General features: G+C 36.4%; 1 protein-coding gene across 1 annotated transcript; it reads left to right on the top strand.

The window, feature by feature from the left end:
- The first annotated feature begins 3,635 nt into the window (after positions 1–3,635).
- Positions 3,636–10,486, top strand: LOC138874121 (uncharacterized). Its single transcript, XM_070152624.1, has 8 exons — positions 3,636–3,867; positions 4,050–4,116; positions 4,467–4,539; positions 4,591–4,752; positions 4,866–5,069; positions 5,184–5,276; positions 6,010–6,093; positions 10,406–10,486. Exons 1-8 carry the CDS (start codon positions 3,636–3,638, stop codon positions 10,484–10,486), a joined length of 996 nt encoding a protein of 331 aa, XP_070008725.1.
- Positions 10,487–10,692: the final 206 nt, after the last annotated feature.

The raw sequence follows: 10,692 nt of genomic DNA, 5'->3' as shown, positions 1-10,692 counted from the left end.
AGTTTGAACGGCTCATTAAGGAGGCAAATGAAGAACTATATCCAGGATATAAGAAATTTAGCAAAATGTCCTTTTTGATGCATCTGTACCGTACAAAATGCATGTTCAAATGGTCAAATGAATCGTTTAATGCTTTGCTTGGACTATTGAAGGATGCGCTATCTGAAGGAGAAAAATTGCCTCCTTCTTTCTATGAGACCAAAAAGATAGTTGAAGGCTTGGGCTTAAAGTATGAGAAAATTCATTCTTGGCCCAATGATTGCATGCTTTTTAGGAAAGAGTTTGCTAATAAGAATATCAATAAATACAATGTTTGTGGAGCTTCTAGATGGAAAAATGATGCTAAAAAAATCTCAGCCAAGGTCCTAAGGTATTTTCCTTTAAAACCAAGGCTACAAAGACTGTTTATGTCTTAGGAAACTTCTAAAGCAATGTGTTGGCATCATGAAGAGCACAACAAAGATGGAGTTCTATGATATCCTGCAGATTCTGAAGCTTGAAAAAAATTTGATAGTAAATATCCCGAATTTGCCGGAGACCCTCGCAATGTGCGCCTAGGATTAGCTTCTGATGGGTTTAATCCATTTGGCACAATGCGAACTGTTCATAGTACATGGCTAGTGATTTAATGCCATATAATCTTCCTCCATGGGTGTGCATGAAACAAGATTTATTTATTCTGTCCTTACTTATTCCTGGACCCAAAGCGTCTGGCAATAATATCGATGTATTTTTGCAACCTCTAATAGAAGAGTTAAATGAATTATGGGATGTTGGGGTAGAAACATATGATGCCTCTACTAAGGAGATATTTCAAATGCGAGCAGCTCTCATGTGAACTATAAATGACTTTCCTGCATATGGTACTCTCTCTGGATGGTGCACTTATGGTCAGTTTGCATGCCCTTCTTGTAACATAAACACTCAATCTAGAAGGATAAAACATGGCAGAAAGTTTTGTTACATGGGCCATCGATGCTTCTTGAAGTCGGGACACAAATATCGGAATGATGCGAAATCATTTGATGGGACTAAAGTAACAAGACCTGCACCTTGTCCAGTATCTGGGTCAGTAGTGCTGAATCAAGTTAAAGTTATAAAATTTACTCTCGGCCAGTCAAGTGAAGGGGTAAGTGGGGTGATGAAAAATACATGGAAAAAGAGAAGTATTTTTTTCGATCTTCCTTATTGGAAATTTAACTTGGTGCGCCATAATCTTGATGTGATGCACATAGAAAAGAATGTGTGCGATAACTTAATTTATACACTATTGAATCTTGGTAAAAAGTCTAAAGACAACTTAGAAGCTCGATTGGACTTGAAGGAGATGAAAATAAGACCAAGCTTATGGCCTCAATATCGAGCTAGTGGGAGAGCATATCTTCCCGCTACTTTTTTCACAATGTCTCAGCAGGAAAAGGAGTTATTTTATGAAGTACTACAAAATTCCAAGTTTCCAGATGGCTATGCTTCTAATATTTCACGTTGCGTTCGCAAACGAAAGTTATCTGGGCTAAAAACTCATGATTGTCATGTTATAATGCAAGAACTTCTTCCTCTTGCCTTGCGGAGATCAATAGATAAAAGAGTAAGTTCAATTTTAATTGAACTATGCACATTCATTCGTGTTTTGTGAAGAAAAGAGCTAAAACTAGAAGAGTTAAACCTACTTGAAGAAAAAATCCTAGAAACATTGTCTACTATGGAGAAACTCTTCCTCTCAGGATTCTTTACTATTATGATACACTTGGTTATTCACTTGGCAACTGAGGCTAAACATGTGGGACCAGTATATTATCGCTGGATGTGTCCAATTGAAAGGCATGTAGAATATCACTGAATCTTTGTTATATGTCTTTAGTTGTTAAATACTCTAATATCAAACTAATAACATTACTTTGTTCCATAGGTATTTGGGTACTTTAAAATAATATGTTCGTAATCGTGCATGTCCAGAAGGTTCAATAGCGGAAGCATACATAGAAAATGAGTGTATGGCATTCTGCTCACAATATTTAGAGGGTGGAGATTCAAGGTCTTATTGTTCAAGGAAATGGAGTGATGAAATTGAGCATGAGACTAATAAATAAGAATCTCTTTTTCCTACTGTTGGGGAGTCGTACGGTGGAGTAGATGTATTTGAGTTAGATGACAAAACATGGTTGCAAGAACATCAGCATGTGCTTTTCAATTGTGAATCAGAAGTGGTTGAGAATTATAAAAAGTATATATATATATATATATATTACTTATTTGATAACAAAATTGATAAATGCGAGTTACATGTATAGGGAACATATTGCTGAAATCAAAAGAGCACATCGTAAGCGTCGTTTGACATAACATCAACTTGATCGTGTGCATTTTGATACTTTTATGAGTGGTTTAAGGAGCAAGTAAGTAGTAGGACTAAGTCATTGTTTACGTTAAGTTATTATCCTTATACAAATATTCACATTTATAGTTGTATCTTTTATTTGATTAGGTAAAGGAGTTGGAAGCCACATCTAACATCTTAAAGGATGTTAAAGTCCTAGCACAAGGACCGAGTTACTTGCAAAAAGATTCAGTGCGTTCGATGTTAATAATGGGTATCGATTCCGAACAAAACAAAGTGAAGAGTTCACTGTGACAAAAAATAGTGGTGTTATGGTCGTTTCAACGACTAAAAATTATGCAAGTACAAGTGATAATGCTTCAAAATCTGCAAATATCACATATTATGGCAGATTGAATGATATTGTGGAGTTAAACTACTATGAGAAATTTAAGGTCATCTTATTTAAGTGTGATTGGGTTGGTGTAACCAAAGGTAGAGGAATTAAAGAAGGTGACTTGGGTTTCACACTTGTGAATTTCACACACCTGACAGACTCTGGCGATCGAGAACGTCATGAGCCCTTTATTTTTGCAGAACAAGCTCAACAAGTAATATTTGTGCAAGATCCTCAAGATCGTGAATGGTTTGTCCCTAGGTTAATTAAACTTCGAGACATTTTTAATATAGGAGAGGAAAATAGTGTGTAGTTTGAGTCATCAACGCAAAGTGATGCCACTAACTTGGCTTTTTTAGAAAATGCTTGTGTTTTAGAAGATGAGTATAATGATTGGGTAAGAAGTGATGTCAATGGGATAATAATGATACAAACGTAGATTCTCAACCTTCTCCAAATGATGGTGAAGCTAATGTTGAGGGAGAAAATAATATAGAAAATGAATGTGATTCTGAATAAGATAGGTGGTACTTATAGAATATTTTTGTTGCAAGTGTTATGTAATAAACTCTAAGGGTATTATTTATTTTCTTCAGAAATTTGAATATGGGATGTTTAAGTGAATTTATTGTGCTTTCTTCTACTTATATTTTGTGTATTGTATCCATTTAAATGTGATATTATAAGTTGGTACTATCATTTGATAATTATTTTCCTAGTGCATAAATAACTCTTATCTCTAGAACAATATTTGTCGCAAGGCTTTGTTTGCGTTACCTGAGTTGTTGGTATTTTTCACATATTGAGATTTGGATGATGCTTCCTCATGTTTTGCAAGTGGCCTGCTGATTTGTTGGAGTCAATCTAGTACTAATATAGCGTAATGCAACTAGATAATTTTTTCATTTTGGAGAAGGAACTATGCGAACTAGAGGTCGCAACCGACTGGTAATTGAACAAGACGACGATGAAGATGTGAGACCTTATATTGAGAATTTGATGGATGGCCAAAACCATTCTTCAACCCAGCCTTATATTGAGCAGTTGATGGATAATCAGAACACTTCTGAAGACCAGGCACGTGATGATCAATCTTGTAATTTGAATAGTTCTGCTGGTGGTACTGAAGTTCAACAAAATGATGATGAATCACGTAACTGATAACCTCTCTTCCTCTTCACTTTCTTGATCATCTTCCTCAATTGAATCTCCTACAAACTCACCAGCCCAGTCTTCTTCACCCTCATATTCACATTGCTGAGACCAAAGCTTGGATTTAATTACCATCTCCCTAAAATTTGCCTTGATTATTTCTTTGTTGTTTCCTGTGGACAGAACCAATTGCTCACCACCATGTTCTCCACAAGACTCCAATGACTGTGTTGGAACTTCAAAAACAGAGGTGTTTAATGTAACCATAGGTTGTTTCACCATATTATTATTCAATATCATTGCATTTTGAGCATCCTTAATAATTTGTTTGACATGAGGAGTAGAAAAATATAGTGTTGGAACATTAGAGTTGTGAGCATGTTTGCCCGTAAGCTCCTCCACCAGATTTTTCTTTGAAACATTTGGTCGAGCATGGTTGTCCCTCGCTAAATTGCCACTGGCCAGAGGTTCTTTGACACTGTTGTTGCATTGTACTAAATCCTTGGATATCCCATTACCATTTAAACTAGTTACATCACCTCAGCATCTCCATCAGTTACCATTTAAACCTTTCCTTGTCATTATTCCGTTATTTAACAGATTTAACCATATAAGTTTTTGGCATTTGATGACCTTTGAATCTTCTATTCTAGGTAATTTGGAGCTACGAAAGGTTTGTGGGCCTACTTTACTAAAAGATATTTAGAAACTTTCTCCGGGGAAGGTAGTTGATGTACCGTTTAATAATCGTAACCAAGTTATTGGGGAAAAAGGTCGAAAGCTTGCTATCTTTCTAGGAATCATTGCGAGAACTCCAGAACTAACACATTTACATGTAGATGACTGGAGAAAGTTTGACGAGGAAAAGAAGAAATTGGTGGATTTTGTAAGGGCATGGAGTAGTTATTATTATTTATTTATTATTATTATTATTATATGAATGGGTTCAATCTTTTATACATGATATTTTTTTCTAAATATTGGCTTTATATTTTTTAGAAGAAGTTCTCTATCCCAAGACGAGGAGAAGCTTATGTCCTAAAGTCACTAGGAAAGAAATGGAAAGATTACAAGTATGAGTTACAAGGTGAGTATTTGCGAAAATATAAGACTAAAGACCTTTTGCTGAAAAATAGACCAAGTCGCATACCGAGGGATCAATGGAGTGGTCTTGTCGCTTATTGGCTTTCAGATAAAGCTAAGGTATTAACAAATCTTTAAAACACCTCTAGTTGATTATTTTCAGTGTTTTAATTTTAGTTATGATCAATTTTTATATATAATTTATAAGATATCATTTTAATATTTCAATGACAGAGGCGTTCCCAAGCAAATAGAAATAATAGGGCCAATCAAAAGATGCCTCACACAGGAGGATCCAAAAGTATTGCTACCTTGACTGATGAGCAGGTAGACTTGTTCAAATTACTAACTATAATATTTTAATTTTTTTTTCACGCATATCTTATATTAATTTTATTGTATTATGCTATAAATGGGATAGAGCCTACACGAGCACAAGTTTTCATATTAACTCATACAAAACGTAAGGATGGTAGACCACTGGATGATGATTCTGTCAAGGCAATTGTAAGATTTCTTTTTTTCTTTTATTTTCTTAATTGAGAAATAGTTAGGAAAAAACATAAAAGCGAATAAATGAATTCCAAATTGGATTTATGTATTTTATGGACAGGAAATGATAAATGAACAGACGAACAATAGTGAGAGCTCTACTGACCAACCTCCTCGCGTTGTTGCTTGGGAAGGCGATGTGTATTCTTAGGTGTTCGGAAATGACAAAAGTGGATATGTTCGTGGTTTAGGACTTGGTCCAACTCTTTCTGTTCTATGGGGTAGTAGATCTTTCTTAGAAAATATTGTTGGAGAGGATTTGTCTAATGAAGTTGTCCAAAGGTTAACACAAGAGATAACCAAGTTAAAGGATAAACACAATGAAGATGCAATCAGAATTACTCGAAATGCGACACTTGATGCGCAAATATGCTTCCAATGAATCTATGCCTCAAAATATCAATGGCACTCAATTGAACAGGTAACTCGATTTTATAAGTTATGTACATTATTAATGAAGTTTTAATCCTATAAAAGTATTGTTATCTGGTGTGTTAATATTTATCAGGTCCCTGTTGCCAATAGTGGCCATGAACGAGTACCACAAACATCAAGGATACCTAATGTTGCTGAAAATATTCAATGTATCATGGTACTACTCATCTTTATCCTTCGGCAAGCTACTATTTGAGTTTTCTATTGTTTGATCAAACTTCTGCAGTTTTCTTCCTTCTTCTGCAAATTCTCGTGAACTTCTTCAAACCTTATTCATCGTCACCTTCCTTCTTGACTCTAATCTTCTTCTCCATCTCTGATTAAGTCATTTCTTGCGCCAGTTAGCTGAATCTATGCGTGCCAGCTAAAGTAGTAATAGTTAGTGCGCCTATTTAAAAGTTACTATAGTGTTCCATTCATTCTAGTTGAAAGAGTAGAGTTATAGGATTCTAGCTGAATTCTACTTAATCTGATATCATTGGTTGCCTTGCTTGATCGAAATAGTGTTTATATAGTGTACTGACTGATTGTTAGTTTCCCTCGAAATAATTTGTATAGAGAATTGGTTTGTTGGTCGCTGCTTTTTTGTGGATCTAGAACATGCTTGCTTCTTCCATAACCGTGTTAACATAGGAAACAATATGCTGCAAATAGCACTGCCCAGCACCCTTTGCTTCTGTTTTATGCATTTTGACGTCCATAATTCGCTTGTGATCTCTTTCTGAATATATGAAATTCCTCCCAGGTGCGCCCTTTCAACATTTTATTGAGCTTAACAACTGATCAGAATTTATTTAAGTTGTCCCTAAAACTGAAGTAGTTACGAAATGACTTGAGAATAGCTAAATTTCTAAGCTATAGAGCACTAGATTCATGCAGTAAGATTTGCTTTAGCAGAAAATCTGTTGCCAATTGAAAATTTTGGGTGAAGAATACTCAAAAGGCTGATTTAATATGTTTGCTTGTATGATATGCATTTACAGATATACTAGAATACTTCATAGATGAGACCTTACATACTTTTGGGACATTAATGAAGTAGATTCTTGCAATTTTGCTTGTGTCCCTTTCTGGTTATGAACTTTTAGTTTCATAACCTCGTAAACTATTATCTGCTTTGTTGTTTAGCAACATTTACTTTCTAGTTGATTGAAAGAAATTGTGTTCACAAGATGTAAAAGTTGAACACAATAATTTGATGATGAACCCCTATCTGTTTGTCTCCAACTTGGATCTGGAGTGTAATACTCAGATTGGTGTGATTTCCATGTAGGATCTGATTTTGATCTTTATGTATCCGTCAGGTGGTTAGGAGTCCTTTTCTTTCTGTGATGACCCAAACTTGCTTTCAGTTGATTTCTATGTCTCTGAGGCCTTAAAAACCTCATTATAGTCGCCTCGATTTGCGTGCACAGTCCGGGCGCGTAACCGGAAAGCTTAAATATGAAACTCTGTGAACAATGCTAAGTTTTGATGCTAAAATGAATAAATTTTACTTCAGTCAACATTTTGGGTAAACGGATCCGGATCCGTGATTCGATGGTCCCGGAGGGTCCGTAGGAAAATATGGGACTTGGGCATATGCCCGGAATCGAATTCCAAGGTCCCAACCCGAGAAATGAATTTTTAAGTGAAATTGTTTTTAGAAATTGTTTAAGGAAATTTGAAATGAAAACTGATTAGAAAGCAATGGTATCGGGCCCGTATTTTGATTCCGGCACGCGGTACAGGTCATATATATATGACTTGAGTCATTCCTGTGAAATTTGGTTAAAAGGGACGTCGTTTGACGTGATCCGAACCTTAATTGAGAAATTTGATGTTTAAAAGAGTTTTGAGAAATATCATTGATCTCGAGGTTTATTTCGATGCTCCTGATGTTATTTTGGCAATTTGATTAGATGAATATGTCTGTAGGATGTTTTTGAGTCTATGTGTATACTTGTGTTGGAGTTTCGAGGGCTTAGGTGAGTTTCGAATAGGTTCCGGGATGCCTTAGGCTTAGAAAGTCAGGTGTTGCAGGTTCAGGAAGTTGCAGCCTCTGAACCCTCTAGTGCGGTCCGCGAGAAATCGCGTGCGACCGCGGAGGGGCCAGCGCGGCCGCGGTCGCCTTTGTGCGGTCCGCGGTGGAGGATGTGCGGTCCGCACAGGGTGCTAAACTGCAGGTCTTCAGGTACGCTAGTGCGGTCGCGGTCCATTTGATGCGGTCCGCACTGGGGGTCTGAGAGGGGTATAAATAAATGGGAATTTCAGTTATTTTTCACTTTTTAAAACCCCAAAAAACATAAGAGGCAATTTTTCAAAACTTTCTTCTCCAAAAAACGTTGGTAAATGATTTCTAACTCATTTTCTTCACTCCTTAACATCTTTTAACATGATCTCAACTTCAAATTAAAGATTTTCATGGGAAAATTGGGTGTTTTTGGTAGAACCTAGATTCTTTCTAAAATTTGGGATTTGGACCTCAATTTGAGGTCCGATTTCAAAATAAATTATATATTTAGATTCGTGGGGGAATGGGTAATCGGGTTTTGGTCCGAACCTCGGGTTTCGACCACGTGGGTCGGGGGTGATTTTGTCTTTTTGGGTAAAACCTTGGGAAAACTCATTTTCATGCATTGGGGTTGATTCATTTAGCACTTATTGATGTAATTAAGTAACTTGTGTCTAGATTCGAGTGGATTGGTGGTGGAATCGAGGGGTAAAGCTATAATTGAGACTTGAGTGGTGTTCAAGGCATCGAGGTAAGTGTTTGGTCTAACCCTAGCTTGAGGGATTAGGAGTTGAGTCATACTTGCTATTTGCTTCTTGTTGAGTACGACGTATAGGCATAGTGATGAGTATCTATACGTTGGTGTCAAGCATGACCGTGGATCTTAAATTGAAAATTGTTATGTTCTCGAATGACACTTTGTATGCTTTAATTAATGATCTTCTATGATTGAGCATTTCCATTAATTTAACCGAGTACCAGCTAAGTAAAAGGGAGCGGGTGGTACGCCTACCACAAGATATTATGAAATGGGGGTGGGTGGTACGCCTACCACAAGATATTATGAAATGGGAGCGGGTGGTACGCCTACCACAAGATATTATGAAATGGGAGCGGGTGGTACGTCTACCACAAGATATGAGAAATGGGATCGGGTTGCACGCCTGCAACAAGATATGAGAAATGGGATCGGGTCGCACGCCTGCAACAAGATGGAAACTGAAAGTGAAAGTTGTCTTTACTTTTTCTTATCTGTGTTAGAAGTTATATTATCAGTTTCCTTATTTATTCCTTGCTATTTTGATTTATCAGCTATCCCCGAGGCATGTTCCCCTTCCCCAGCTTTAATTGCTTATTACTTGTTACTTTGGAGTCTGGTCCTAGCCTCGTCACTACTTCGCCGGGGTTAGGCCAGGCACTTACCAGCACATGGGGTCAGTTGTGCAGATACTACACTCTGAACTATGTGTAGATCCCGGAGCAGCTTTCGGACAGTAGTTGGAGGGCTTCCTTCAGTCCACTTGGAGACCCAAGGTAGACCTGCATGCGTCCGTAGGCTCTAGCGTCTCCCTCTATCTCTGTTTTCCGTTTCATTTTTCATACTTCAGAAACGGTGTGTTGTTATTTCTTCAGACCTTGTATGTAGTAACTCTTAGACAGTCTGTGATATTGTGACACCAGATTTTGGGGTAATTAAAGTTTAAAAGTTGTAATAGATGTAGTTTTAAGTTTTATAATTGTTGACTTCCACTTATTTACTTAAAATTCCGATGTTATCATGTTATCGCCTCGTATTTGTTAAAATGAAGCAATATGAAAGTGTAGTAGGTAGTTAAGGTTTGGCTTACCTAGCTCTCATTAGTAGGCGCCATCACGACTCCCGAGGGTGGGAAAATATGGGTCGTGATACTTTCAAGTCATGAATGCAGCTTCCATAATGTTATTACATTACAAAGGAAGATTTTACCAACTCCGTTCAAGCTCATTGGAAAAGCTGTTCTAGATGAGTAGTGCCTAAATTTGGTCCCAATGTCTTTTATATTACTTCCAAACTTTTTCCATATGCCAAATAACATATCCAAATCACTGGATATTGTTCCCTCCTTGAATCCACATATATCATGTGTAATTGTTGGTTGTTACATACTATCTCCATTATACCCATAATTTGATCCAAAAGGCAGTGTTCCAAAAAATTGCAGTTGTGAATTAGCTGCCAATGTAACTTAACACTGCTCAGATTTATGTATTGCATGGGTATCTCTTTTCTCCTTGCTTTAGTATTTTGTAAACATCACTATATACTCTTTTCCTTTCTTCCCTTGTGTTCTTTGATCCATGCTCATATTACTTCAAGCACATATCAACTTACAGACACTTTCTTTATCTAATCTATTTAGTATTATGAGCAGATTAAAGTGACATGCTTTACTATTATTATATTTTATCTATTGACATAGTTATTTTATAATTTCAGGTCATACAGTCTGAAGTTCGATTGGAAGATTTCAATATGACGAAGAGTTTCAGAGATTATTTGAAGATTGTTATTCGTTAAGATTAGTTATATAATGACATTAGCTATTTACTTCAAACAATATGAGTTATTTTGTAAGGTTTTGTGGTATTAATATTTTGGATTAGTACTTCCTTTTGTTTGTTAAGATTTAACGAGATATACTATAGTTTTATGAATTAATAATAACATGTTTTGTTATTTACATTATTTTTTGGTCGAATGTAGTAGCTATTATTAATGGTGGC

The sequence above is a fragment of the Nicotiana sylvestris genome, chromosome 7 (genome assembly GCF_000393655.2).
Source record: "Nicotiana sylvestris chromosome 7, ASM39365v2, whole genome shotgun sequence".
NCBI classification, from domain to species: domain Eukaryota; kingdom Viridiplantae; phylum Streptophyta; class Magnoliopsida; order Solanales; family Solanaceae; genus Nicotiana; species Nicotiana sylvestris.
The sequence above is the reverse complement of the archived record's forward strand: the minus strand, read 5'-3'. Positions and strand labels throughout refer to the sequence as shown.

Excerpts from the sequence above, each read along its gene's own strand:
- LOC138874121 (XM_070152624.1), top strand. The coding sequence starts at position 3,636 with ATGCGAACTAGAGGTCGCAACCGACTGGTAATTGAACAAGACGACGAT. Across the intron at positions 3,868-4,049 it reads ACAAAATGATGATGAATCAC|AACCAATTGCTCACCACCAT; the intron begins GTAACTGATAAC and ends TCCTGTGGACAG. Across the intron at positions 4,753-4,865 it reads AGAAGAAATTGGTGGATTTT|AAGAAGTTCTCTATCCCAAG; the intron begins GTAAGGGCATGG and ends TATATTTTTTAG.